This window comes from Fonsecaea erecta (genome assembly GCF_001651985.1).
Source record: "Fonsecaea erecta strain CBS 125763 chromosome Unknown Scaff8, whole genome shotgun sequence".
Lineage (NCBI taxonomy): Eukaryota > Fungi > Ascomycota > Eurotiomycetes > Chaetothyriales > Herpotrichiellaceae > Fonsecaea > Fonsecaea erecta.
The window spans coordinates 1,491,570-1,519,523 of NW_017387251.1; the positions used below are offsets into that span (position 1 = coordinate 1,491,570).

The 27,954-nt window shown below is 55.0% G+C and overlaps 12 protein-coding genes across 12 annotated transcripts; 9 read left to right on the forward strand and 3 right to left on the reverse strand.

Moving 5' to 3' along the window:
* Positions 1–220: 220 nt before the first annotated feature.
* AYL99_09196 (hypothetical protein) lies at positions 221–4,495 on the reverse strand (the record flags this gene model as incomplete). Its single annotated transcript, XM_018840703.1, has 1 exon — positions 221–4,495. The coding sequence occupies one exon, from the start codon at positions 4,493–4,495 to the stop codon at positions 221–223; it is 4,275 nt and encodes a 1,424-aa protein (XP_018690450.1).
* A 1,248-nt stretch (positions 4,496–5,743) lies between these two features.
* Positions 5,744–6,067, forward strand: AYL99_09197 (hypothetical protein; the record flags this gene model as incomplete). Its single annotated transcript, XM_018840704.1, has 1 exon — positions 5,744–6,067. One exon carries the CDS (start codon positions 5,744–5,746, stop codon positions 6,065–6,067), a length of 324 nt encoding a protein of 107 aa, XP_018690451.1.
* Positions 6,068–6,500: 433 nt separating this feature from the next.
* AYL99_09198 (hypothetical protein) lies at positions 6,501–7,100 on the forward strand (the record flags this gene model as incomplete). Its single annotated transcript, XM_018840705.1, has 1 exon — positions 6,501–7,100. One exon carries the CDS (start codon positions 6,501–6,503, stop codon positions 7,098–7,100), a length of 600 nt encoding a protein of 199 aa, XP_018690452.1.
* Positions 7,101–7,682: 582 nt separating this feature from the next.
* On the forward strand, positions 7,683–8,809 carry AYL99_09199 (hypothetical protein; the record flags this gene model as incomplete). Its single annotated transcript, XM_018840706.1, has 3 exons — positions 7,683–7,729; positions 7,780–7,843; positions 7,913–8,809. 3 exons carry the CDS (start codon positions 7,683–7,685, stop codon positions 8,807–8,809), a joined length of 1,008 nt encoding a protein of 335 aa, XP_018690453.1.
* A 513-nt stretch (positions 8,810–9,322) lies between these two features.
* On the forward strand, positions 9,323–12,203 carry AYL99_09200 (hypothetical protein; the record flags this gene model as incomplete). The annotated part of the gene is made up of 6 exons (XM_018840707.1): positions 9,323–9,619; positions 10,528–11,080; positions 11,139–11,181; positions 11,240–11,815; positions 11,865–12,129; positions 12,183–12,203. The coding sequence occupies 6 exons, from the start codon at positions 9,323–9,325 to the stop codon at positions 12,201–12,203; spliced, it is 1,755 nt and encodes a 584-aa protein (XP_018690454.1).
* A 1,099-nt stretch (positions 12,204–13,302) lies between these two features.
* AYL99_09201 (hypothetical protein) lies at positions 13,303–15,313 on the forward strand (the record flags this gene model as incomplete). The annotated part of the gene is made up of 3 exons (XM_018840708.1): positions 13,303–13,643; positions 13,718–15,122; positions 15,215–15,313. The coding sequence occupies 3 exons, from the start codon at positions 13,303–13,305 to the stop codon at positions 15,311–15,313; spliced, it is 1,845 nt and encodes a 614-aa protein (XP_018690455.1).
* Positions 15,314–16,155: 842 nt separating this feature from the next.
* AYL99_09202 (protein transporter sec13) lies at positions 16,156–17,360 on the forward strand (the record flags this gene model as incomplete). Its single annotated transcript, XM_018840709.1, has 3 exons — positions 16,156–16,227; positions 16,343–16,458; positions 16,550–17,360. The coding sequence occupies 3 exons, from the start codon at positions 16,156–16,158 to the stop codon at positions 17,358–17,360; spliced, it is 999 nt and encodes a 332-aa protein (XP_018690456.1).
* Positions 17,361–18,080: 720 nt separating this feature from the next.
* AYL99_09203 (glutamate-tRNA ligase) lies at positions 18,081–19,931 on the reverse strand (the record flags this gene model as incomplete). Its single annotated transcript, XM_018840710.1, has 1 exon — positions 18,081–19,931. The coding sequence occupies one exon, from the start codon at positions 19,929–19,931 to the stop codon at positions 18,081–18,083; it is 1,851 nt and encodes a 616-aa protein (XP_018690457.1).
* Positions 19,932–20,348: 417 nt separating this feature from the next.
* On the forward strand, positions 20,349–21,623 carry AYL99_09204 (hypothetical protein; the record flags this gene model as incomplete). Its single annotated transcript, XM_018840711.1, has 1 exon — positions 20,349–21,623. One exon carries the CDS (start codon positions 20,349–20,351, stop codon positions 21,621–21,623), a length of 1,275 nt encoding a protein of 424 aa, XP_018690458.1.
* Positions 21,624–22,349: 726 nt separating this feature from the next.
* Positions 22,350–23,856, reverse strand: AYL99_09205 (hypothetical protein; the record flags this gene model as incomplete). Its single annotated transcript, XM_018840712.1, has 2 exons — positions 22,350–23,497; positions 23,604–23,856. 2 exons carry the CDS (start codon positions 23,854–23,856, stop codon positions 22,350–22,352), a joined length of 1,401 nt encoding a protein of 466 aa, XP_018690459.1.
* A 1,141-nt stretch (positions 23,857–24,997) lies between these two features.
* AYL99_09206 (hypothetical protein) lies at positions 24,998–25,994 on the forward strand (the record flags this gene model as incomplete). The annotated part of the gene is made up of 2 exons (XM_018840713.1): positions 24,998–25,268; positions 25,342–25,994. 2 exons carry the CDS (start codon positions 24,998–25,000, stop codon positions 25,992–25,994), a joined length of 924 nt encoding a protein of 307 aa, XP_018690460.1.
* A 632-nt stretch (positions 25,995–26,626) lies between these two features.
* On the forward strand, positions 26,627–27,475 carry AYL99_09207 (haloacid dehalogenase, type II; the record flags this gene model as incomplete). Its single annotated transcript, XM_018840714.1, has 1 exon — positions 26,627–27,475. One exon carries the CDS (start codon positions 26,627–26,629, stop codon positions 27,473–27,475), a length of 849 nt encoding a protein of 282 aa, XP_018690461.1.
* Positions 27,476–27,954: the final 479 nt, after the last annotated feature.

The following is a 27,954-nucleotide window of genomic DNA, read 5'->3' on the forward strand; positions in this document are numbered from 1 at the left end:
CGGGGCGCAGAAAAGACCTCGCAGATTATCGCGTCTACAATCCGATCTAAACAGTCGTGTGACTGCACGGAGTCGGTACGATGTCGGTGCGTTCAAAAAGAGCGAAAGCGAGAATCTCGAACAAGAGGTACAAGAGGTATGTGGAAATGCTTGAGTATTGGTTCTATGGAGACAATTATGATTCGTGGTCGGCATGGGCCCTGGCATCTTCTCGGTGCCTTCAAGCATCCTCTGCCCTCCCTGCCGCCCATTCCTCATAGTCGTCGACGGTGTCCTGGCACAGGTCAATCATGTCCCAGCCATGGTCTTCTCTGATCGAGAGCCAATTGTCCCAGAGCCAATCCCTGCCTTCGTCTGTGGTACACCACCACACGTTTTTAGCCACAGAGGCATGAACAAATGTTCGCCGACGGTTGACGAAGATTCGCTTTGGCGTCTCGATCCTGGAAGGCTCGAGAGCCCTTCGCTGAAGTCGGTCCAGCTCGTTGAACATTCTTCTCCTGCAAGGGAGGCTGTCTTCTTCTCCCGGCATCGACCTGGACAGGAAATATTCATACTCGTCTTCGCTCGAGTCGTCCTCGGCTTCCTCTTCGTCGTCAATGCGTTCATCAGCGTCCGTCGGCTCTTCCTCCTCTTCTGATCCTCCACTGTCCCCTCGCCTGTGTCCTCCACCATAGCCGTTATCGCCATCTTCCCCGTCCCCATTTCCTTCACTGTCACTGTCCCCAGGTCCTCCACCATAGCCGTTGTCGCTATCCTCATCCCACTCCCACCAAGGTCTCTCTACCTCCTCTTCATCCACAGACCGCCCGCCCTCATGACCTTGAGTGACGTCCTCATCAAGAGGAGGGTAATGGCTTGCCATTTCTTCTTGGCCGAGGATGTGCTCATCAGCTGGAGTTCTTTGGCTTGTCATGCCGATTTCCTCTAGCAAATCCTGATGCATCTCATCTGCCCTATCCTGAGATTCCGTGCCGCTCTGGAGGACATTGCTATCCTGGAGTATCGGGACCCCAGGATTTACTGGAGCCGCCGAGTATACCAGGTCTGCAAAGGGGTTCACCGCCTGCTGTGACGAGGCTCCAAGAAGAGTATCCCGCTGCGAAGGCTCGCATCGGAAATACACAGAGCTCATTGGCAAGATCTTTCGGTCATAACCACTGTATCTCGTGGCCCGGTTGGCTATAGGTACGTTTGCGTACTCGCCTCCGGGAAGCAGGTCGTTGTCTCGTTCGTGCTTGACAGGCACCACTTTTGCGGCACGTTCCGCTTCGAGGTCCGCCTCTTGATGCATACCGAGACCAGGAACGAGAGGCTGGGAGGGATATTCTTCGTAAGGCAGGGGTTGGGATGTTGACTGAACAGCAGGTTCACTGCTTGCTGCCTGCGCGGTTCCAGATGTTTCTCCTCTGTTGAACTCTAGGAGGGCGGCTACATCTTCCGGTGCCATAAACTCTTGCTGCATCTCTGTAGGATGCATTTGAGATTCCCACGGACCAGATTGCTCCGGTGCTGCTGAGCCGTCCTGCTCACTGTACATGCCGGCCGGACGTGCGGGCTCATATCCGGGCAATACAACAGGAACCTGCTCTTGTGCCATGGTTGACTGCGCTGGCGAAGGGTAGCTCTGGAATATTTCTTGTGCAAAGGGAACTTGATGCGCCGGGCCGTCGTGTTCATATTCCATGCCCATCTGCTCTTGCTGCAACAAAGACAATTCACGTATTCTAGCCGACAAGAAGTCGTCTGTGTCCTGATCATGCGAACCAAGTTGCACAGGCTGGGACTCTGCTGCTGCTTCGGTCATCTCGGTGAGATCTAAGCCCACTTGGTCACCGGCAGCAGGAAATAAAGCCGCAGTACTTTCTGCGAGAGATTGCGCTTGGTCCTCAAGAGACATGGCGCTGAACGACTGCAAGGCCATCAAGAAGGCCGGATCAATTGCAGGTGTACCGGGGAACTGCTCTTGCTCTTGGACTTGATATCCAGCAGAGAAATCTTCTGCGGCAAAGTCGGACAGTTGTTGCTCACCAACGGATGCATGGGCCATCGGAATCGGTTGTTCGTTCGAGACTTGAACGCCAGTCGCTGCTTGCCCTCGCGCATCTACGATCATCGAATCTTGCAATGCCTCAGGCGCCTCCTCTGTGCGGAAATAGCACGTATGTTCGACCACCGATCCGTCAGCTTCGGTTGCGAAATTGACTCCAGGGCTGCGTCCAGCCCGACTCGTTCTTGGTTCTGCAGCTCGAGTCGGAGTCTGGCTCCGAAGTCTACCGGGACGACGCTCACCTGTGCTCTTGGACTTGTCAACAACTGGCTGCTTTGACGGAGTTGAGATCGGGGTGTCCGTATCGAACACGCCGCCAAAATCAGCGATGTCGATGCCAATGTCGTCGCCGGCGGCTCTGGATGCTTCGTCAGTCCAGCCGGCAAGAAACCCAGTCGGTTCCTGGAGGCTTTCCTCTGCAGCAAGCCTCATAGGCTCTTCTTCCTGCGTATTCGCTTCGAGGATGCCTGTTATTTGACCGGAGGTAATTGTAGTTTTGTTCTCATCCACATCATCCTCTACGGTCGGCTGCGGTGGATATTCTTCTGGCTCCCTCCCCAGATCCTGCGGCTGGTTACCCTCGTCCTTTTTGTCCTCCTCTGTGAGAGTCAATGAGGCGAGTTCACAGGCAGGAGATGCAACCGACTCAGAAACCGTCATGATGCTCTCCCCTTCTGGGAAAGTGGGTTCGGAATCATACACGTCGGGCAGCTCTTGCTCATGCCGTGTTAGGGGAATGGTATTGGAGTCGGACTGAAGAGGATACTTGATCTCAACCGACAGGTCGCCATCATGAACCTCAGCTGGCGGCAATTCTGGCACCTCGAGGTCATCTTCATTCGAAGCGGTTGCCGGGCGCTGGCTATCAACAGGCTCGTGCTCGTGCAACTTTTCGAGCTCCGGAATGTCTTCTGAAGAAGTCAAAATGCTCAAACTCGATGGTGGGGAAGGTACTTTTTCGGATTCGGCAACAGGGTATTCCGGGGCCTGTATGACAAGATGAGCTTGTCGAGGCTGGCTGGGACTTCCGCTTGGAACGTGTGCCAACTGCAGGACTGAAGCCTCGATCTGCGCTTCGGGACCTCTCTCGGGAAGAGGCTCTTCCCGTTCCTGGGCCGATGACACGGCCACGGGCCTGTCCAATATGGTCGCCAGGTCATCGCGGAGCCGGCGTGGCGGCGAGTAGTTTGAAATCCTCTTTCGACCGCGGAGAAACGGATCTTTATGCCGCGATTTGAAGATTCCCGCATCTGTATAATTCTCGCGATCGAGCACTGTCAGAGTGGGTTCCGGTGATTCTGGTCGTAGCAGGTTTTCTGCGAGATCCGCAAAGTATGGGCGACTCTCTTCTGCATCGTCTGCCATATGCTGCTCTGGCTCGATGATAACGGCGAGAGGCTCAACTCCATCGTCCTCGGGAGTCTCTGCTAGACTCGACGAGGATTGAGTGGCAAGAGTTGGCTCTATCGAAATATCCGCTGGCGAGATGGGGCAATGCACTACCTCATCAACAGGCAATGGCTCGAGGCAAGCTTCAATGGTGAGGTCTGGCTCCTCTTCTCTCCCCACATGCCGCTCAATCCATCTGTGTAGATTGTCCTGCAGATAAAGGAGGGCGAGAGGAGCGTAGCGGGACAACAGCACGAGGGCTTTCCTTGCCGCGGCAGGACCAAGTTTGGTCACGAGTGGAATGCCGACCAGAATGAATGCAGCCTTTGCTGGATGAGTTGGTACAAATCTCAGGAAAAGAGCGAGCGCCTTGTTCAACAAGTCGCGGACAACAAAGAAGTTCCTCCTGGCAAACTCAATGATAGGCTTCGTTTTGCGGTCGGCATGTGCATTCACAAAGATCGAAGCAAGGTTCCACCGAGAGCAGGACACATTGAAAAGGCAAGGTCGATCTTGAGAGATGTATATGCCCAGAGAGACATTTCCAGCTTGGCGGTTGTCATGAGGAAGGGAAGTGTCTTTTTTGGCAGCAACAGAGCTGTTGGGGTGTCTGTCGCCGAGGTCGCCCACTGGCAAGCGGACAATCTCCTCAATCTGGATGATTGTGCCATTGCTCCATGCTTCTACCAAGAAGAACCGTGTCATGGGTATCATTGAAGGGTGCTTCGACTGAGCAAGCACATCTGTGCTGCCTTTCGATACGATTGTCTTGACAATTCTGGTGGCTTCGGAAGCTGTTGGTGTGGCAGTTGGCGTGGGCGATAGACTTGATTGCGCGACCAGGATCCCATCTTGCTGGGATTTTGCTACGGCATTCAACTGTTGCTCTGGCGCCCTTGAGTTTTTGAGAAGCTGCCAGCCGAGGACGCTGGCGAAGCCAACTGCGCCCGATGCGCCAACCAGGATCTCGATGTTTTGAGCCGTGGTGCGAGGGATCGCTGCAACGTTGCTAGCGAGGGACAAAAGGAAGAGGAGAGTCCACTTGAAGGACAGCATGGCGAAGGTATTCAAAGAGAGGTTTCGGGTGATGTGGGCAGGATTTAGGAGGTGGCGCGGCAGGAGGCTTCGTGTTTGTCGACCTCTGCTCAGGCTTACGACAGACGACGAGGGTGGAAGTGATTTTGACGAAGTGTATTCGACAGATTGCCAGAGCGGTTATTCAGGACCTTGTTTCTCTTGGTCTGATGGGACTGGACGATGGATGGTAAGGAATCGACAGGATGCTGGATTCGGGAGAAAATATGTGTGCGAGAAAATATCTGTGGGAGAAGGAATAAAATCGTATGGGTGAAGTCTTGTGTTCTGAGGAAGTGAATGGGCATAGTAGTTTTCATTCAATGTTGCTGGAGTGAATTCGAGGGTGAGGCAGTTACAGGCGGTCGTTGTACTGTCTGTACACCAGGCTATGCAAACACATCGATACTTGGCGAGGCAGGTCTGTGCGCCACCGGAGGGAGCGGCCAGTTGATGGTTTGGCTTCTGTGTCTGTTATCTCTACTGTCTGCGTCTCGGTGGATGTTGATGAATATCGAATATATGTATATCGAATGGTCGCAAGGCTGCAGATTCAGGGAGGTGGAAATACGAGCTTCTTACTTTTTCTATTTCTCTGGGAGTGGGCTACATTGTTGAGCTTCAAGTAATTAAGGCATTGAACAATCAATCAGCTATGTTTGCTATTTCCAGCACCTCTATGTGTTGGCGACAAAGATCTATTCTGTTTGTTCTCAGCTTTGTCCCCTGCCGCCTCAGCCTTGCTGCGACAAAGGCACGTTTGTGTGCTGCGGCCAATCACAGCGGACCGTAACATGGTACCGTACACCTCCCCTAGAGTGACTTATTTAAGGGGGGGAAGGATTGAAATGACGCTGCATGACCGATACAGCAGTCTCATCTCAGTCATTTGAAGACCCCTATGACATCAAGCTGCGATCTTCAGGCACGTTCGTCGGTGCCTCGTCTGGGAGGCGTTGACATGTGCGAAGGCACCACTCGAAAAAGGTAATATTGCATCCTAAAACCTGTTTTTTGGAGTTCTTCCTCTCGCGGCACTGGGGCAGGCGTTGTGGCGTTCTAAGAAGCTCCACCTTTGCAGGAAATATATTCCTGTCCAGTTTCCAATCCACCTCCTTCCGAACCATTTCTCCTGACGATATACCCCACGAACTACTTTTCTTTGTGTCGAGAAATCCTTGAGCTCCAGAGTATCCAGTCATCGCTTAGACCGGTTAAAGTCACGCGACAATGTCGGACGACGCTGGATTCTTCAAGAGGACGTCTGAGGCCGTCGCCAACGCTGGCGCCTCTGTTGCCGGCGCCGTTTCCGGCTCTCTGTCGCTAGGCGCCTCGGCCAGCCACAAGAAAACAACCACGACCAAAACAAAGACGACCCTCCCGGCACAACAACAGCAGGAGTACGTTGCCAATGGGGCAGCAGGACAACCTCCCCAAGGACGCATCACCAGTGGAGGCTTGGGCGAGCAGAAGAGGATCACCTCGAACGAGGCTGATGCCTTGTACACAGAGCGCATGGAGGACGAGTACGCGAAGAGGGAGGGTGGTGCTTGAAGATGGCGTGGGAGGAGGAGGAGTCTGATGTGTAGGGCCAGGGCACGGAGCAAGACGGTCTCTAGCAGGTTTAGACAAGGGCGTGGAATCCTCAGCTCAGGATTAATCTGCTCAGCCCTTCACGAACGTCAAAAAGATATTTATTCCAACATGCTACGCTCTTGGGAGCATTTTGTGCGGTCTGTCAAGATGTCTTCCATCCCCCAGTTCGAGCACATGGTGGAAAGAGAGGACTGTTGAAACACCCACGACTGCAGTGTGACATCATCGTCTGCCCACAAGACACCAGAGGTAAATCTTCGGCCAATTCGGCCATGGAACAATTCTATCGTGATCACCTCGCCTACGGTGCTGCAAACTCTTAGGACCAAATCGACAAGGCCGGTGCTTGTACGCAGTGCAACGCGCGGCCCCATTATTTCTATACCCTGCCATGGCTCCCGACGTGTCAAAAGCTCTGGAACTAATAGACGCCGCTCACAGAGAGGACCCGAACACCGTCGACATCAACGGCGAGAAAATACCCTACGAGCTACACTACGCTCAGAAGATGACCAAATTTCTCGATCTGCACACCCCGAATCCGGGTCCTCTGCTCGTCACGGCCGCCCGGGCGCAGCACTTCCGACGCTGGGAGGTGCCTCGAGACAGCTACCCGCGCACCAAAGCCGGGTACTTTGCGTGGCGCACGTTCCTCAAGAAGCGACAGGCCGAGCAGGTCAAGCAGATCTGTCTGGAATGCGCCTACAGCGAGGAGGAAGCGGACAAAGTGGCGGCGCTGATAGCGAAGGAGGACCTGAAAAAGGGGGAAGGTAAGGGCGACGCCGACGCCCAGGTCATCGAGGACGTGGCCTGTCTGGTGTTCCTGGACGACCAGTTTGACGAGTTCGAGAAGGGACACGATGAAGCCAAGATCATTGGCATCCTGCAGAAGACGTGGGTGAAAATGGGGTCAAGAGGGCAAGAGTTGGCGTTGGCCATGGACTTGAGCGACAGGGCGAAGGAGATGATAGGCAAGGCACTGGCTGGTTGACGGGAGGAAGGTTGGTCTGGTTCGGATGTGCTCGATCAGAACGGCTGGCGTCAGAACGACTGGAGTCGAGGATGGCCATATCACATCGTACCCTCCGTTCAACATTCCGTCCTTGTACCCTCTGCCGCTGGCCGCCGAGGGCTCTGCACGTTCTGGCATGTCTACCTACCTCCTACGTTGAAAAAGCCCAATGCTTGCTATGCCTAATGGATGGAACCCAGTGTTTGGTCATCAGCCTCCCTCGAACCAACAGGTCAGGAATGTTACACACGTCCTCGTAAGTCGTGGGACGTTCGAAGGTGCTGTTTCCAACTAGCCCACCACTGTTTCGGTCCCACATGTTGGCGGCGATGCGGGTAAAGATCGGTCCCTAGCAGTAATACGAAGTCCAGTATGTAATAGTGCAGAGCATTATGTGGGAAATAGCGGGCCTCCGCAAAAACTCGACCCCGCGAAGTTCGGACACGTCCATCTTATATCAGTGCCCAAACTCTCAAGGTGACCCGAAATCCAATTGTCTCCCACAGTATCTGACCTACTGAACTTTATACCCCCAATAGCGTCACACTCGCAACCGAGAAAATGTCTCCTTATCCAAAAGTCGACTGCCACTCTCACTATTTACCAACGTGAGTTCATTTTCATCCGCACCGAGTCCTGTTGACCCAAAATCTCTCAGCGAATATCGCAAGGCACTCGCAGAAAATGGCCACAAGAACCCTGACGGGATGCCAGCGATCCCGGTATGTCTGCAGGGAACTGACCAGGCTGCCTATCTTGTAGCTAGCTATTAGCTGCTGACCCTGGGCCAGGAATGGAGCGAAGAGAGTCATCTCGCAATGATGAAATCCATCAACGTGACAAAATCAGTCCTTAGCATCAGCACGCCCGGAGTCCACCTCAAGGCCGGGGACGACGCACTGGCCCGAAAGCTTGCCAGACACGTCAACGAGGTCGCGGCAGATCTGAAGAAACGAATGCCTGACCAGTTTGGCTTCTTTGCTTCTCTGCCTCTGCCGGACGTGGAGGGCACCCTGCAAGAGATCTCTCATGCCATGGATCACCTCAACGCGGACGGGTTTGTGGTGCTCACCAACTTCCACGGGACCTATCTCGGACACAAGGATCTTGATGCCGTTTTCGATGAGCTGAATCGGAGGAAAGCCGTCGTCTTCATACATCCCACCACGCCGTGCTTGTCGTCGGGGACTGCGGCGACGCCACTCCCTCAGTTCCCCCGACCAATGTTTGAGTTCTTGTTCGACAGTGCTCGCGCCGTCATCAACCTGTTCCTGACCGGCACCGTGAAGCGATGCCCCCACATCACCTTCCACATGTCACACGTCGGCGGAGCATTTCCACCCCTGATCAACCGGTTCTCGAGCGTGGCCGAGATTATGAAGCTGGGGGGTTCCGCCAACGAGGTCTCTCCGGCGTGGGTCAAGGAGCGGCTCAACACGCAGTTCTACTTCGACACGGCGGGTTGGGCGTTTCCGGAGCAGGCCAAGGGCTTGTTGGAGTACGTCACCGTCGACAGGATGCTGTTCGGGAGCGACTTCCCATATACCCCCTTGCCGGTAGTTCAGGCCTTGTCCAAGCAGCACGATGAATATCTGCCACAGGTGTTTGCCAGCGACGAGGACAAGGAGAAACTGTGTAGCAAGAACGCTCTGCAGCTCTTCAATAAAGTTTCCAGCAAGCTTTCTTGAGCGAGACAGGAAGGGCATTGAATTAGGCTTTTCTAGACGAGCATGAGGATCCCCAAACGGTTTATCTGCCGACTCTCCTTATCAAGATCCCTTTCTGCACCAATATCCTGGGACGCCTGCTTCCAGGGAACAACTACAAACTCTGGGGGGATGGACCCCTCTCTTACTAGATACCAGGCAAAGACGTGTCGTGTGACAATGGCTCAGGGCAGCTTCCTCCGCTTTCGATCGGAGAACTGTTCCGGAGACACTGTGCCCCTCCTTCCCTGCCAGCATTTGCCATGATCGTCATACTGCTGTCGTCAGATAATGCCAGGTGAAGTCATTGTAGCTGCGACAGTCAACGAGGGCGTTCCAAGTAGCATATATCTAAGGGGTGGCGTTGTTTGTTTGTATCAGTGGTGCGAAGCCTCTGGCACAGAAACCAATCCATAACAGAAATTAAGACCATCACAATACCATCCTACTGTTACAACATTGTCTACTGCACTTGATTGACCCAAATTCCTGAAAATGACAGACAGCCAGACCTCAGGCACGACCCGCCCCTCAGAAGGTCCTGCATCCTCCCACTCGGAACTATTTGGGCTCCAAGGCCAGAAGAGAGCATCGACCACCGCAGGCGCCGGAGCAGGAACAGGTATCATCGGGACCAGTGGGCACGTCGGGGCGGCAAAGAAGGGTGTCGATCTAGACACGGGGAGTGAAATTCAGAACGCGGGTGTGGCTGGCGTTGCCGAGGGAGGGAAGAGCAGCACCGTCACAGGATCGGGCGGCGAGACGCTCACTCCGAGTCAAGGAAGTGGAGATGTTCGACCATCGGGCGAAGAGAAGGGTGTCTTTGACAAGCTGAACCCATTAAAGTGAAAGCATTCGTGGGTAGTTGTGGTCGCATGCATGATGGCAGCGGAGTGATTGTGTACAGCTCTGGGAGCAGGGAGATGTGGCACCGAGAGTCGAAGAAGCCAGCCAGCCAGCCAGCCAGCCAGCCAGGAAGATGGCGTCAGTGACTGTACCAACATGCTTCAAGATATCCCAATACGGCTCCGTTGACTTGTCCATAAGAGGAGAATGCAAGAATAATAATATCGATCCCAGAATATCTCCCCAAGATCTATATAGGCCATGCTCGGAAACCGTTTTATCTGCAAGGGAAGCCGTGGCGACCCGCACCGGTGCTAAAGATGGGCGTAGTGCCAGCAGAGGGGGCGGGCCCAGTTAAAGCGCCCCAGCTAAGGAGGAGCTAGGGGGGCGTCCTTGGAGCGGATCACATCACTTGGTAGGTAACAAGCGGTTGCTGCTTGGGGGGCGTGGGGGGGCACTCGGACACCCGTGAGGCGCTTATAAGCCAAACTCTATGGGCGACTTCCATCTGCGGCTGCCGTGGAAATGGGGGAAACGGTGATCTCTCGTCTTCGTCTCTCACTCTCTCTGTGTTTGCCCGTCCGTGTCCCCAACTTCGCAACTCTGCAACTCAACTCTGCTGCAACTCTGTACAATACCAATCAATATCCTGACGCCCAATTGTCCCCCTCAACGTGACTCAATCAATGTTCCACCAGCTTGCCCATCCTTAATCAACATCGCGCCTCGCGATCACTGTTCACATCAAAGACCAAATCTCCTTGCCCAGCGCCAGTTCTGTCGCTGCGCTTTGCCTCATTTATTCACCACGGCTTCCACATTGGTCGCTTGATTATTTGGCTGCACACTCGCAGCACCAATCAGTCACCTTGTCACCTCCGGCTTTTGATCGAGGAGACTCGCCCACCACGGCGTTGTTGAGATTCAACCACTCCTTCGACAACGACGACACCGACCAAGACCACGAGGACAAGATATACATTGCTCCGCCACCTCATTCTCCCAGGTCCGAAGCGTCATCCTCGAGTCCTCCCTCCCCACGCCCACCTCCCTTCTCCTCCCTCTACTTCCCGACCGACGCCGAGCTCGACCGCATCAGAGCCACTGTCACCGAGGCTCCCTGCGACTCGCTTCTAGCCTCTGCTCCGGCACCCTCCTTTGAGGAGGCTCTCGCCGAAGACGAACTCGAGTCCAAGGCTGAGCGCGAGACCAAAGCCGCCCTCCCACAAGACACCAAGGCTCAGTCTTCCTCGGGAAAAGCTGTTGACGACGGAGAGCCGCCACCACCATACACCGAAGGTTCTAGTCCCCTAGAGTCGTTCACATACCTCATGGCGGCAGCAGGCGGTGCGGCCAGCATCATCACACAAGTTCAACAAACAGGCCCACCAATCAACACTCTAGGAGGTGAGTTGTGGTGATGCCATTGAGAAAGACGTTCATGACTGACTTGGTGGTTGTATAGCAGGCGAGGCGGCAGCTGATGAACACATCACGTTGGACTTGAGGTTGGTTTGGCTCCACGCGCCCGGAAATCAAGCAATCAAAAAGCTGACCATCGGACAGAGGCACGCACTTCACGTTGTCCCGTGATGAATTGTTGACTCTGCCCGAGTTTGTGTTGCTATCTTTATTCCCCAATGGGCTCCTCCCTGACGGCCACATGAACTCGTTTCATGAAGGCGATGTCTACCCCGTTGACGTACGTCCCGCTCAAACTCCCCATCCCATTGTCGTTCTGAGCAATCCTTGTATCTATATCGGAGATGTAACATATTCTTCACAGTATGACCCAGCCTCGCTCCAGTATATGTTAAACTTTTTTCGGGATGTGGCTCAATCAATACCCTCCACATCTCCCTCCCCAACCACGCCGCCAGACCATGATCCCATATCGATCGAACCGTTGCAAGGTTCGACCAAAGATATGCTCCAAGACCGAGCCGGGATCATTGTCTTGAGGGAAGATCTTGACTTCTACGTCATACCTCCTCGTCCAGACATCGAGCAGCCAGAGATGACAGAGATCAAACGCGCCGCTGGGAAATCCTTACTCAAGCAAGACGGAATCTTCTCTGGCCTTAAGCGGAGCGAGGAAGCAGGCACGACTGAGCAACATCTGATTGAAATGCTGACCGCAGGGTATGTCCCACGACACGATCGGCTTAGACAAAGATACTGACGCATGCAGTGGTTTTAATCACGATGATGCCTGGGGCCATCGAGCTGGAGAGCCAAACAAGGCCGTCATTTGCAGTCTAGCTCTTGCGAGATTGCGAACCGATATCAAGGGAGACCTGGCCGGTAGCAACGTGGTAGGCATGGCTCAAAAGCTACTGCTCTTCTGGCGCAAACCTGCTCGCAGATGCTGGTGGGAGGGCGTTGAGTTGACAGACGTCGAGGGAGTCGAGGGTAAACTCAAAGTGTGGATTCGAAGAGTGTGGACCCTGGAGATGGTAAGCTTCCCCTTGGCTCGGTCGTCATGGCGTTGTGCTTACATTTTATGCAGAGCGTGATCGGCCTCCGATGACAGGAACACCTCTGTTCATTTGCAGTTTAGGCGTTTTGCATTGAGCGATTCGGCGAAAAAAGAAGTCCAGTTTCGGGATATCCATATGTATCGAGCTTAGGGAAGTATCTTGTTTATGTGGGTAGCGGGTCCAGCAGTGAGGGATTGCCTGCGAAAGGCCGGTGAGGTACGATACAGTCAAGATTTGGGTTTCTTCTCAACGGTCCGTCACCCGAAGTCTTTGGTGAAGCTACACCACACGTTCATTCATCAGTAAATTGGGGTCACCGAAAAAAGCCATCCATGTACACGAGTGTCTAATCCGGGAATTGAACAGCAGACTTCAGTCACACTGTGTGTCTTTTACTACTAAGGAACAAAAAAAGATCTGTAGGCTCCGGCGACTACTAGTTTACCTTTCCCATTTCCCTCGCAGGTGTTGCGGCTCCTGATTCTCCCCGGTGGAGCGTTATCGAGCAATCTTACAACAACCACAAGGTACTCTCTGGCAGGACATGGCGAGACCCCTACAGCAAGCTCATGTCCTTTGAAAGGCCCCTCCCACCTAACCCTCTAGATCTTTTTTGTGCACATAGCCCCCCCCCTCAACCTTGAAGTTCTAGGGGTCTCCAAGTGCTTAGTTCAACTTCAGAGCTGATTAATAGAGTTGTGTGTAAATTTCTCACTTGGGGGGGCTATGTTGAAAGAGATTTGGCAACTTTAGATTATATGACCTCAGTCTTCGAGTGGAGACGGCGTTGAGTGAATTTGCCCTGTGTGATGCGATGCTACTTACTGATACTGCCGGAGGGACTGGCAGTATATATCACTTCAGCCTTGTCCATGATCAAAAGTGGGTCTGCTGACTACGCAAGGCTGAGACAAAAGTCTTGGGATTGGCACTAGACCTTTCTCGGAACTGAAAGTCGCGAAACGACTGCGAACATATCTCGATACCAGTTGCTGTGCATTGCGACTCTCGTATCAGACAATCATTCTTGATATCCTCTGACGGACGTGGTGCGCGTGGAGCCGACTCTTCTGACATTCTTTGCCATCGACCATGTCCTCATAGTGTTGTTACTTTCCACACTTAGTCCTGCCAACCGGACGATGAACCATGGCGCCCGCGCAGGCATATGTGACCACCTATCCCCCGCGGATCCGCCAGTACACCAATACCCTCCTCCAACCCGTGCTCCAGACCCAAAGTGTCGTCCCAGCCGGCCGCACCACCAAACGAGGCACCACGATAATTAATTACGCCGACGATGCCTACGATGAGGACGACTTCGAAGACAGCGAAGGCCCCCGGCGACCGACCGGGTTGCGATCGTTGCGACGGGAGGAGCTCGAGAAAAAGGAATCTCCGCATGAAAAGGTGGGAAAGGAGATACACGAACCCGTCGATTCGCAGCCCATATACCGAGACTGGATCATTCGGAGGACAGTCAGGCCCACGTAAGTCCCGTCGTCTGTCGAACGTTGTTGCCTCCCCCCGCTGTATTGTTATTGACGAAGGTGGTGTCAAACAGGACGGATAACCAGGCACATATCCAGTCACAACTCCCTCTCACCCTGATACCCATACGAATCGATCTCGATGTGCCATCCCACCAGCCTGATGCGCCTTTCCCTCCGCCACGCGCGGGAGTCGATATCGGGGTCAACCCTTCGCTGCCACTGTTCAAGAGACCCGAGCCATTGCCGGGGTACAAGATACGCGATATCTTTTTGTGGAATCTGCACGAGAACCTGCTGACCCCGGACGACTTTGCGCAATGCTTTGTTCGAGAGCTGGACTTGCCGAACCAAACAAATCTGGCGATGAATGTCAGTCAACAAATACGAACGCAGCTGGAGGACTATGCCGGTGTGGCCATGCACCCTCTCTTCCACACCCAGCAGAAGAGATCACAAATGCCTGACACGAACCCGGCTCCCACACCGTCAGCATTTGTCAACGGAAGCTCTCGTGGCGGCACACCCCGGGCACACTTGGGGGCGTCGATATCTCGTCCAGCCTCTACCACACCGGGCACTCCGGCCGCTTCGACGCCTCATCCTATTACATTGACTAACGGCGCCTCTATAACAGCAATTGCTTCGCCGATGCCGCCCGAACCACAAATGGAGCAGCAGGATGACGGTGAAGACCCGTATCTCAATCCCGACGACACCTACCGCTGTGTAATCACGTTATCAATTTACCTCTCTTCGAAACTCTACCAAGACAAATTCGAATGGTCGTTGCTTCATCCGCCGGGTGCTGCCGAGGCATTCGCGAGGCAGACTTGCGCAGACATGGGACTGGGTGGCGAATGGGTCATGGCCATCACCCATGCCATCTACGAAGCAGTGTTGCGATTGAAAAAGGAGGCATGCGAAGGGGGGATGCTCATGATCGGCGGAAATCACCTCAGTGGAGAAATCGACAATCAAGCCGTCCGAGGCGAGGAAGGCGCTGGGTGGCGGTACGACATTGACGATTTTGGTGCTGAATGGGAGCCGAAATTCGAAGCTTTGAGCAAAGAAGAGATTGAGAAGAGAGAGGGCGATCGAGAAAGACAGCTGAGGAGATTGCGGAGAGAAACTGCCAAGTTCAGCTCGACAGCTGGCATGGTGCCCTCGGCTCGAGAACAGGAAGCCCAGCAACGAGGAAGTTACTTTGACTACACCACTATCGGCAGCGCCGGCACGGGGGAGGAGACGCCCCTTATGGGTCGTGGAGAACGAAGCAAGAAGAAGCGACGCTTCAGATCACTCTCTCCCGTGGCGAAGGCACAGACCCCGGACGCGCCTGGAAGCTCTGCCGGTGCAGGATGGGGAGGCGAAGGCAATCGATTACAGGAGTACGAGAGGCAGAATTGGAGGTGCAAACATTGTCTCATCTGGGGCAGTGCCGTCTGGGCTGTGCGGGATGGACCTATGGGCCCTAGAGTGAGTTCTCCTGTGTTTTTTCTTGGTTTTATTGCTTTCTGCATTTGTTATCTGCGATATGAACTATGCTGACGGGTGATGTTTGTGAACAGACGCTATGTAACAGCTGCGGCTTGATCTACGAGCGAGACAAGAAGTTGCCCGTGTGGAATGAAGGATTGCATCGGCATACCATGCCTCTCGGCAGGTAGCCACAGTCAGAAGCGGATTTGAGCCACCACGCCTTTGTGCTTTTTCAATCTCGTCATATTTTTACATGTCTGGGGCTGCGCGGGAATGGATTGGTAGCCTGGTTCAAAAAGGCATAACCGATCAGGGCTACTTGCCTCAGGGCAGCACGGCGTCCTAGACGGTCTGGTCCGATCGGGGGTTGTAGGGCACGAATATGTCTGTCGGTTATCACAGGTTGGGTGTGTCTTGGGCTGAGGCTGGAAATGAAAATGTAGAACTACCCCAGATTTTCTTCAGGATCTCTTCAGGATCAGGACATGGCTCCTTTTCGGGCGATATATGCTCCTAGTTACTTACATCAATCAAGGCAGTATCTTGTACCTCGTACTGTTTGTATGTATCGCAGTCTGACTTAAGATAAGATAAGATGAAAAGTGCGGGATACGCTGGTGACACGCTGCGCATTATTTGGAGATTCCAGCAACAAATAATAATACTTGCCAGATCACGAACTTGCTTGGAACCTCATTTCTCTGCTCCTCAGTGCTCTCTGCCTGCCTACCTACTTCCTACCTGTATCACGGCCCCTTTAGATATGCGGTAGTGCTGCTGCTGCTCCTCCTCCTCCCGGTCCGGTCCTCTCACATTTTCGCCCTTGACATATTACATCCTTGTTGTACTGGAAGCGCAACACTTGACGAAAGTTGACGGTGGAAATGGTATGTTTCGTCCTCATTCCCCTGCCCCTTTCGTCCCGGTTGCACATCGCCTGCATAGCTCGTGCGTTCCTGTTGGTCAGACGTCCTCGACTGGGTCTCTGGGGGAGGATTCTGACTGACTGAACTCGTGAGAAATTACGACCATGGCTAACGTTTCCCTTCGCGCACCCAAACAGGCGCAAGTCATTGCGAACTCCGGCCACGATGATATGATTGTACGTTGTTGTCCCCTTTGCCCTTTCCCGACCAAACGAACTGGAAGAGAAAGAGGGAGAAGAAGCAAGAGGTGGTGGCTAACTCGAGCCGTGTGACGGGCGTCCTGTTTAACAGCACGATGCGGTCCTTGATTACTACGGACGACGACTGGCGACCTGTTCCAGCGACAAGACTATCAAGATCTTTGAGATCGATGGCGACCAGCACCGGTTAACAGAGACGTTGAAAGGGTAAGCGAAGCGCTGGTTGTCCACCTTTGGGGCACCTCCTCAATTTACCGTCCTCTTGTGCGCCAACCTGGATCGCTGACGGGAACAACAGTCACGAAGGCGCCGTGTGGTGCGTCTCCTGGGCACATCCCAAGTTCGGCACCTTGCTGGCCTCGTCCTCCTACGATGGCCGCGTGCACATCTACCGTGAGACGCCGTCGCAACAACAGACGCAACCGGGCCAGCAGTCGCAGTCCTCGTGGACCCTGGTCTTCACGAGCACATTCCACACCGCCTCGGTCAACATGGTGTCCTGGGCCCCGCCCGACCTGGGCTGTCTGCTGGCGTGCGCGTCGTCGGACGGCAAGGTCTCGGTGCTCGAGTTCCGCGACAACCAGTGGGGCCACATCATTTTCCCGGCACACCAGATGGGCGTGAACGCCGTGAGCTGGGCGCCGTCGGCTCCTCCGGGCGCCATCACGCGAAAAGACCCCGGCACGGGCACCGCGGGCAGTGGACTCGTGAAGCGGTTCGTCACGGGCGGTAGCGATAACAACGTCAAGCTGTGGGAGTTCAACCCGCAGAGCGGCACGTACGATAACGTGCTGGTCCTGCCGAGCGGCCACACCGACTGGGTGCGCGACGTGGCCTGGTCGCCCACGCTGCTCAGCAAGTCGTACATCGCCAGCGCGAGCCAGGACAAGACGGTCAAGATCTGGACCTGCACCAACATGGGCTCCGGCGCCGGGAACGTCGGGGATTGGACGCTAGCCAAGACGCTCGAGTTCGACGCCGTGACCTGGCGCGTGAGCTGGAGTCTGAGCGGGAACGTGCTCGCCGTCTCTGGGGGGGACAACAAGGTCACCCTGTGGAAGGAGGATTTGAAAGGAAACTGGGAGATGGTCAGGGAGGTCACCGAGTAGAATGTGTCGGTAGGCCAGATCAATGGTCCGGGCCGATCCTGACCTGACCTGATCGAATGGTGTGTGTGTTGGCTGGTTGACTGGTTGGCTGGGGGGTTTTGCTTGCATCAACGTCTGTTCCGCTCCACGCTACTTGCTACACGCGGTATGTTTCCATGGATAGGCCATGCGACGCAGAGGCAGATGCAGAATTGAGCGAAAAGAAACCAGAGATTCTCATGGGGAGAAAGGAAAAAAGACGACTTTCCTCACGTCACGTCCCATTACATCACATCACATCCTCTTCTCCCCCCCCCGGTCGAGGAAGGGGGGAGTCATATAAACGTAAACCTGTCCTCGACGACGACGGCGAGATATATCGACAGTACTGTACCCTCCTGTGTGGCTTCCTGCGCACTTGTACTGTTTGTTGTATCTATTGATACGGACCAAGACAGAGAGAGACACACACAGAAAATAGAAAACAGAAAACAAGCAAAGCAGGCGTGAGAAACCCCCTATTTTTGTTCTTTTTCTTCTCTTTTTTTGTCTTTTTCAAAAGAGTAGGAGGAACACACACAAACACACACGACACGTTATTGAATGGATGACTGGCTGACTGGCTGGCTGGCTGGCTGGGTATTGCTACTGGTACTGACTGCTGATGACTGCCGCATGTTCTGACATGACTTGCTATTACTTTTATTCTTTGTTCTCTATCTATTTATACAGCATTCTCCCCTACGACCGCAATGAATACCCCTTCCACTCCTTCTCGACCCTCCTCTTGCCCTCGACGTCGCCTTTCCACCCCTGAGCCCGGATGACGGGCCTGGTCCGGGCGGTCTCCAGCTCGCGGGCTGTGGTGTTTGCGTCCTGGATCCTCTGGATACAGGTCCCCCGTCCCAAGATTTCCAGCGTCTCGGCGATTCCCGGCCCCTGTCGTCCGCCCAGCAGTGCCCAGCGCAGGTAGTGGTACAGTTCCCGTTTCCAGGTCCGTGGGTCGACCGATTCGTCGGCGGCGGCAGCAGCAGGGCTGCTCGCTTCCAGAGCGCGGAGGTGCGCGAGGTGGGTGTCCCGCGTCCATGATTGCTCGGGGATCAACGCCAGAGTGGACGCGGCGACGCGGAGCGGGTGGAGGAGTTCGACGTCGCTGACTTCCAGGTCGCCTAGGGTGACAGGCTCGAAGAACAACGAGCACTGCTCCGCGAATTGGGACGGCGAGCGGTAATGCAGGGACTCGGCCCTTAGAAGGTTTGCGAGGACGTCTCTCAGCTGCCTCTTCTGCGACCCACTATCAAGAAACTGCATGATCCTCCCAGCGCCATATCTCTCCAGAACAGCAACGGCGACGTCGCGAATGATTTGCTCGAACGCCTCTCCTCCCGCCAGCACTCGCCGGCGAGCATGCTGCTCCTGTAAGAAATTCAATTTGTCGAAGGAGACGATCGTGTTTCCCTTGGTGATCTTCAGGTCGAAGAGGGATTCGAGCTGGGCGAGGTCCATCACATCTCGCTTCTGGGTGTGAGACCAGCCCAGAAGCGCGGCGAAGTTGACCAGGGCTTCGGGGAAGATGCCTTGGTTGCGAAATTGTGAGATGTCCGAGTTGAAGTTCCTCTTGCTGAGCTTCTGCTTGTTGCTGTCGACGAGCAGCGGAACGTGCGCGTAAGCTGGGGGCGACCACCTCAGGGAATTATACAGCGCGACATGCAGTGGTGTCGAAGCCATCCACTCAGAGCCCCGGACGACGTGGGTGATGTGCATTTCATGGTCGTCGCAAACATTTGCCCAATGGTACGTGGGGAAGCCGTCGGACTTCATGAGGATCGCATCCTCGTATACCGGCTCGTCGACCAGCAATCTCTTGGTCTTTTCGGCCCCGTGGCCTTGGGATTTGCCGTAGACGAGGTCATTGTAGCGAGGCCATTCGTGTGGAGAGCGGAAACGGATGACGTGCGCTTCACCACGGTGAGCCTTCTCTTCTGCCTGGGACGGGGAGAGGCTGTTCAGGCATTTTCTGTCGTATCCCAGACTCAATCCCTTCTCGTGGCGCCGGCGGTTCAGTCCATCCAGACGGTCCGACGTGCAGAAGCAGCGGTATGCCTGCCCGGTCTGTAAGAGTGTCTCGAGGTGTGTCTTGTACAATGCCAGTCTTTCAGATTGTCGATACGGGCCATAAGGACCTCCCACTTCGGGTCCTTCGTCCCATTGTAGCCCTGCCCATCTCAAATCTTTGTACAGCTGTTCCTCCGCACCGGGGATCGTCCTCTTTGCATCGGTGTCCTCGATTCGAAGTAGAAACTGGCCGTTCGTCGCTCGAGCGAGTAGGTAGTTGAATAATGCGGTCCGAATGGAACCTAGGTGTAGATTGCCTGTGGGAGAGGGAGCGAATCGAGTTCGAGCTGGCGATGAGGGAAGCTTTCCTCGTTTCTGGGTGCTGCTACCGACGACCGGACTCGAGGAAGACAGCGCAGTCGCAGTCGAGGCTCTGCGACGCAGGACAAGCGAATGTCCCTTCGTCGCCGGGGTTTGACGGGCACGACATGAGTTGCACACCCATTCAGTGACGCGGACGGCAGGCCTCGCCGTCATGTGCACCGATAGAAAGAAAGAAAGAATGAATGACTGACTGCAAGAAAAAAAATTCCTTGGAAACTCGAAAGCACCAGAAGATTCACGCCTCGGCCAGTAGGAAAAGAGGGAACATCCAAACCGCTCACCCGCTTCCAATGCTTCTTTCTATTCCTCCGTATCCCGTTGCACATGCAGCCCTACAGTACTGTACAGCTGGTAAAGTCAAGGCCCCATTTTCGAGCTAAGTGACGAAAACTGCTACTGTCGATTAGTTGGTTGGTCATCCGTTGGTCGCCTCGACACGAAAGGGATTTATTATTATTATTATTATTTTTTCCTTCCTCTCAATCCAAAATCAAAACGCAACGATATTCTCTGCTTTCCTCAAAACGTAATTCCTCGACTATAGCTTATCTCCCCGAACCGATTTGAAACATGAACGGCGACACCCCAGGCAGCGGCCCCGAGATCGATCTCTACGAGATCCTCGGCGTTCCCAGAGATGCCTCCCAGGCCGATATCCGCAAGGCATACAGAAAAGCGGCTCTGGCCAGCCACCCCGACAAAGTGCCCCCCGAGCAACGAGAAGAGGCAGAAGCCCGATTCAAAGCCGCCTCCCAGGCCTATGAAATCCTCTACGACGACGAGAAGAGACATCTCTACGATGCCCACGGCATGGCCGCCTTCGATGGGTCCCGCGCCGGCCCCGGCATGGGCGGGGAGGTGAACATGGAAGATATCCTCAACATGTTCGGCATGGGGGGTGGGATCCCGGGGATGGGCATGCCGGGCATGGGCAGCCGCAAGATGCGACGGAGTCCCGATGAGAATCAGAAATACGAAGTCACCCTGGAAGATCTGTACAAAGGCAAGACGGTCAAGTTCTCCTCCACCAAGAACGTCATCTGTTCAAAGTGTAAGGGCACGGGCGGTGTCGAGAAGGCCCAAGCGAAAGAATGCTCCGCCTGCAAGGGGCAGGGTGTCAAACAGGTCCTGAGTCAGGTGGGGCCGGGCATGTTGACCCAGCGCATGGTGGAATGCGGTGCCTGCGAGGGAACCGGCCAAGTGTTCAATCCCAAGGACAAATGCAAGAAGTGCAAGGGTAAGAGGGTCACGGAAGAGAAGAAGCAACTCGAGCTCTACATCCCGCGTGGGGCTCGAGAAGGGGATCAAATCCGGCTCGAAGGGGAGGCAGATCAGATTCCCGGGGCAGAACAGACAGGAGATATCGTCTTCCACCTGGTCGAACAACCGCACGAAGTGTTTCAGCGCACGGGCAACGATCTCAGCGCCAAACTCGACATCACACTCGCCGAGGCCTTGACGGGCTTCCACCGCGTGGTGCTCAAACACCTCGACGGCCGCGGCATCGAGCTCAACCACCCGCAAGAACCGGGTCAGATCCTCCGCCCCGGCGAAGTGCTCAAGATCCGTGGGGAAGGCATGCCGCTCAAGAAGTCCGACGCCAAAGGCGACCTCTACCTCGTGGTCGAGATCAGCTTCCCCGAGGACGGATTCTTCCTGGATAAGCCCGGGGCGCTGGAGCAGCTGCAGAAACTCCTCCCGGGACCCGAGCCGCCGATTGAGGCCGAAGACGCCGACGAGGTCCAGTTCGAGGTGGCCGACATTGAGGAAATCGGGGGCCAGGAGGCGCAGGAGGCGTGGGAAGACGAGGACGGCGCACACGGCCCGCAGTGCCAGACCCAGTAGTCGTGAAAAGGAGGGTTTCTGTTTCCCTTCCCTAAACGGGATGTCATGGGCTGGATGATTGGTTGGTAGGTTGGATGGAAGACCGAACGAACGAACGAAGCGATATGAGGTTACGACGACGATTCAAACAAATGACACCCAGAAACAATCAAACAAGGGATGGTGGTTGGTGGAAAGCCCAACAAAGCATTAGACGGCGTTTGTTTTTCGTTTGCCCGTTGAGAAAGCATTGCACCGGCGTCTTATGATATGGTAGAAGGAAGGGACGACGAGACGAGACGGGACTTTTTGCTTGCCTCTTGAGACCAAAGGAGGAGAGAAAGAAGAAGAAGAATTAGGGAGGGCCAGCAAGCCATACTCTCTCTCCCTCTCTGTGATAAGCCGAGAAGGAGGGTTGTGTCTTCCCCCGTCTGTCCGTCCAACCCTCCGTGCGTGGCTTCCTGACATTGCTTCGACTTGATATGAGTTGACTCGGCTGGCTCGATTTTTACCATTCATTCATTCCGATCGATCAAAAAACCATGTCGGTCGTGGTTGATGATCGGACGACTGCGGTTGACAGGGAGGACAGTCGGGTCTTCTTTCCGGGGTTCAACATACAATGTTGGATCTCTCTCAAGGGTGAAATACATACACATTTCCTCTACGTGACCTGAAGTCTTAGAATCAATGAACAATTGCTCCACTTTCTTTCTATCCAAACAGCTGCCATTCTCGACGACAGGCTCAGAGCTCGGGTGCCCCTGACGCCCTCAGACGGCCGCCGAACTGCTTCCTCATCCTCTCCCATGTAACTCTGTAACAGGTGGGAAACCAGCTCTTCAACTCGTCGCCATCGGTCCCTTCGATCATGCTTGCTGCGGCTTTGGCGCACAGAAAGCACAAAACCATGCCATGCCCCTGGAACGATGCAGCCAAATAGAGCCCTTCCTCACCGGGCACCGGTCCCACAAAGGGATACCCATCGCACGAGAAGCCCATGACGCCAGACCAGGTTCGTCGACACCGGCCTTCCGGGTGATCCTTCCCCCAATTCTCTGTGCCAAAGTACCGTTCCGTGCATTCTACGAGGTAGGCTGCGCTGTTCTCGTCGTAGGTGGTATCATCGGTGTTTCCGTACTCGGACGTTCCTTCGTCTTTTGCGACGTGCATGCCACCTCCGATGACAATATCACCCTCGAATTTGGAGCCGGCGGGGCGGGAGATCATGTACTCGAAGCCTTCGTCGTACACGAACGAGTATGTCGTTTCCAGCCCCTTCTGCGGCATGTTTTGCCCAGGCCGTTGAGCGGTCACAACTCCTCGCAGGGGGACGATCACGCCTTGCAGTTGAGGATAGAGGTGTGCAGTATAGCCATTTGTAGCTAGAACGAGGGTTTTGGCTTGGATATTGCCACGTGGTGTCGAGACGGTCCACTTTCCATCAGAGGTCGATTTGGATATGTGAGTCGCAGGAGTGTTGCACTGGAGGTTCAGTCCCTTTTGCAAAGCGAGCTTGAGAACGCCGATCGTGAATTTGTACGCGCTCAGACTCCCCGACTCGTACTCTAGCCCTCCCACACTGTTCGGCGCGAGAAATTTCTCGGCCGTTTGTTGGGTGTTGTGGAAAATATGCTCCGGAGCATTTTCCTTTCCCATCAATTTCTCCATCAGCGAGACCGATTCTCGCGCCTTTTCGAACTGCTTCTCATCGTAGAAGACGTCAATGGTTTGACATCGGACAGAGTCACAGTCAATACTGTTCTCGCGGGCGAACTGGTGTACCGAGACCATGCAGTTGTACTCCAGATTGGTGATCTTCATGGCATCCTCCGCACCCACCGAGTGAACATTGTCGAGGAAAGATCGATAGGTGGCTGTCTTAGTGTGACCTCCTTTAAAGGGGCCATGTTAGGAAAGTGTTTGGGAACCACAGAGGGGAGATAAGAAGAACAAACAACAAGGACATCGACTCAGCTTCTGGTCACCTTTTCAACCTACCATTTCGACCACTGGCGCCACTGGCAGCCTGACGTGCCTCCAAAAGTACAACCTTGAGATTTGGATTTGAGGAGAGCAGGTTGTAGGCTATAGAGGCACCACTGACTCCAGCGCCTACGATGGCTATATCAACCACATGGGGGAGTTCAGCGGTTGTCCGGCAGTCTGCGATCTCATCGGGAGGATCTTGCCAGTAACTCTGGATGGGATTGTCGCGGGGCAGGCCTGGAGGTATACTGGCTCTTTGTTCCATTGGAAGAAGCCACCGTAGGACAGGATCGGGGATCTGAGAGACTTTGGGACGAGATCGAGGAAGCTGACGGACGGTCAGACAGACAGATAGCCCAGCCAAGGGATTGTCTGTCCTAGCGAGCCCTACGAGGGAAGTAGTGGAACTCCGGGCACTTGGTGGTACCAGCCGGTGAGGATGAAGCAATAGCGCAGCTGCGCTTAAGACGGCCATCACGTGACAGAAACTGCGGCAGCCCCCAACCCTTTCCCGGGCTAACGCCGCTTGCGCCTTGCACACCTACAGTAGGCTTCCGGGTGGAGGTGGCTGCTTGGGTGGCTGCTGGGGTGGCTAATCCGTACCACCCAGTACCACTACTACTGGGTGATGCTGGGTAGTCCTAGGTGGTGCTGGCAGCCGGCGCCTAGGCTCACTAGGCTCGCCTTCTTTCGTCTTTTGCCCCGTCACCTGTCGACTCGACTTTCGATCCTGTCTGTCTTTGTCTTTGTTCTTCTCACAACCCATCCCGGCAAACAACTCTCTCCTCCTCCTCCCCCCACCGTTTCACCCAACGCTTCGCCCTCATCACGTCTCCCATCCTGCGACCGAACTGATTCCTCGTCCGTCCTCGTGTTGATCGCCAACTGCGTCCGCCCATCGTCCCCAGCCAATCCCCCTCCCGAAGTCGCCATTTGCAACGAATCCGATCGAAAAGGTGACGCCCCGCTCCGCTCCTGGCCAAGTGAACAGCTTCTGCTGCTTGGAACCCGCAGCACGCTCTGTTCGCGATCCCTCCGCTATCGACGGTGGCGCGCATACCACCGCGGAAGGACTTTTGTTGCGCGGTTTCATGTCCTCTTCAGCCCGGCCAACTACTGCCATCCCGCCATCTCCAACTTCTCCGTCCGAATCAGGTCTCAAGCGACGGCGCCTGTCTGACAATCTCCCGCAGTCCCCCATCTCTCCTTCTTTTATGTCAGTCGCTACAAAGAGCTATGTCTCCTCTTACGGAAATACACATAATCCCGACGAGGCTTCGGGGCGCTCGTCCCCGAACTCCCCCAAGGCGTCAGCACCGCGTAGTAGTCAACAACCGTTGTCCCGTCCCACACCCTCCCTGCCGACACCGGCGCACAGTGTGACGGGCACGTCGTCTGGTTTCGACATGGCGGATGATCTCGATCACCATCGGGATAAGCGGCAAAGAGTGGATTCGGATAGAGATCAAGAGGCGGAACACATGGAGGTAGAACCCCTTAGAGAGGCTACCAACCACGACCGGAACGATGAGATGGACGTAGACCGTGGACCAACTGCCCAGGGAAAGCGTGCCGGACCGGGAGAAAATGAGCAGGCTGCACGGCTCATGGTGGATGAGAAGACTCTGGAGCAACTACAGAAAGACATGGGCGAAGCCTTTCTTCTCTGCAGATCCAGTAAGACTCTCCATCTGTCCACCACTCACTACTACCTCCCCTTGCAGGTTTGTTAACAGACATTTTTTCGCAGAAGTTGAGCGCCAGAGACCGAATCCGCAGCAGCATTTGTTGGCATTGTACGGGCTGGGTCCCTTGTTGCACAGTGTCGCTCGTACCGATCCCAGGACGGGTGAGAAAATCAACAAGCTGCGGAAATCGTACGAAGGCCAAATCAAGGGATTCGCTTTGGCCGGGCGGAATAAACCGGTCAAGGGCGAACGCAACGTCGAGGAAGATCAACCCGGACCGTTACGGCGCATGGCCGGGTCGTCTCCGTGGGGTCTTCAACCGAACGAGCAGTGGAATGCCGAGCATGCGAAATCCAGCATTGAGGTGACGCCCGACTTCCGAGCCAAGCTAAAACAAGCCATGCAAATGCAGCCAGGGACAGTTCGCAATAACGCTCACTGGGAGGACATGCTCGGATTCGACAAACCAAAACCGGGTGTGGCTCCGGCGCAGCAGCAGCCGCCATCAATCCCTCGACCGGTTGCAAATGGAGTGTTGCGACAGGCTCATCAGCCTTCTGCCGAAGCAAAACGACAGACCCGTGGAAAAAAGCGGAGTTATGGTGATGACAGCTTTGTCGGGTACGGGGAGGGCTATTCGGATCCTGAAGACGGCGATGGCGACGAATATGGCAGCCAGAGAAAGAGGAAAAAGGTGACAGTTACGGACTACTGATGAGCGACGCCGTCTCAGGTTTCCATTGGGACAGACACCGTCTTTCCGTCTGGACCACACCGCTAGGATGGCCTGCATATTCACGACCTCACCGTCGAATGCATATTCTCTGCCATATTTTGCATGCATGGGATGTTTCTAAGATACCCTAATGAAGACAGATACAGAGAGATCAGAAAAAGGGGCACACGGCTGATGGGCGGCCAAAAGTCGTCGAGGCGTTTCAGGGGGCGGCAGGGGGGGTCCGATCTTGTCTTTCTCATGCTATATCGAGCATTGGACGAGGATGGAGGCGGGATATCCAGTTCTTTTTCCGGGCGAAAGACGGTGCTTGGTGTTTCTGTTATCTCTTCAGCGTCGACCAGACGCAAAGTGCAACGGGGAAAAAGTAGCGGCGGCCTCCGGATGACATGGCAGGTCTGTTCACGCCTTGTGGCATCGCTTGAGGCGCGTTCGTGTATGAAGGATCATGACACTAAATGAATAACACATTCATCGCAACAACACTATATATCTTTCATTGCACCCCGTACGGGCCCTTTCTTCTTCTCGGTATGGTGTATTTCCATTGACCACTGTGCATCTTGAGCAGCCAAGCACCTGATCTCCGATATCTCAGCCCCCCAGATAAGATGGCGTCGTCGTCGTATCTGCCCATGCCCGAGCCAACCGTGCCCAAGAGGCCCCTTTCGTCCTACAAACTCATCTCGTACGACATCTACGGCACGCTCATTGACTGGGAGACGGCGATCGTGAAGTTGCTACAACCGTTGGTCTCCCGCATCCCCTCATCCTCCCCCCTCAGTCAGGAGTACCGTGACAGCACGACCGCTGGGGCCGAGGGACGGATCCGCCTGGCGGCCAAGTTCAACGACGTCGAGCACGAGCTGGAGGCGAAGAACCCGTCCCAGCAATACGACCTACTCCTGCAGGACATCTACCTGCGCATCGCCGCGGACTTTGGCGTCGACGCAACGCAGGAGGAAGCTCAGCAGTTCGGCGCCAGCATCGGCACCTGGCCGCCGTTCCCGGACACGGTGGACGCGTGCCAGCGACTGGTGCGCGACCACGGCTTCAAGCTGGTGCCGCTGTCCAACGTCGACCGGGCGAGCTTCTCGCGCACCTGCGCGGGCCCCCTGGCGGGCGTCGACTTCTTCCGCATCTACACGGCCCAGGACATCGGCTCGTACAAGCCCGACCTGCGCAATTTTGAGTACCTGATCGCCCACGCGAAGGAGGACGCCGGCGTCGAGAAGCACGACATCCTGCACGTCGCCCAGAGCATCTTCCACGACCACATCCCGGCCAAGACGATGGGTCTGGCCAGCGCCTGGATCAATCGCCGTGGTGCCGGCATGGGCGGCAACGACGCCATCAGGGCCATCCACGAGCGCGGCGAGGTGGGATATGGATGGCGCTTTGGGACGTTGGGGGAGTTGGCGGACGAGGTTGAGAGGGAGAAGGGAGAAAGGGGAACGTAAGTAAGGGAGTAAGAAAGTATATCAGCAGGTATATGCATCGCAGCCAGAGGCAGGAAGAGGGACTTGTTGAGCTTGTCGAGCCCTGGTGCTGCTGTTCCCTTCCCTTTATCCACAATATATATAGCGAATGCTTCATTCATTCATATTGAGCACTGTCGTTGTTATGTCCTCTCTTTGCTGGTCAGCCAGCCAGGCAGTCATTCAGCTTCTCTTACATCCGATCTATCTGTCTGTCTGGGCTTCTGTGAACGTCTTTCCTGCCGATGCATATCTGGAATTGAGTGGGAGTGAGAGAGCAAGGGCGAGAGATGATACCACTCAGCTCAGCTCGCTCACTTGACGCCCCAGCTGTTCTTTCACTCTGTCGTCTTGCTTTGCTTTGCTTTACTTTGTACGGACCAGCAGCCTCGGAGGGGAAACAGAATTAAGGAAGCTTTGCCGAAGGTCGATGACGTAAGCTCAGCCAAGTGTGCTGACAA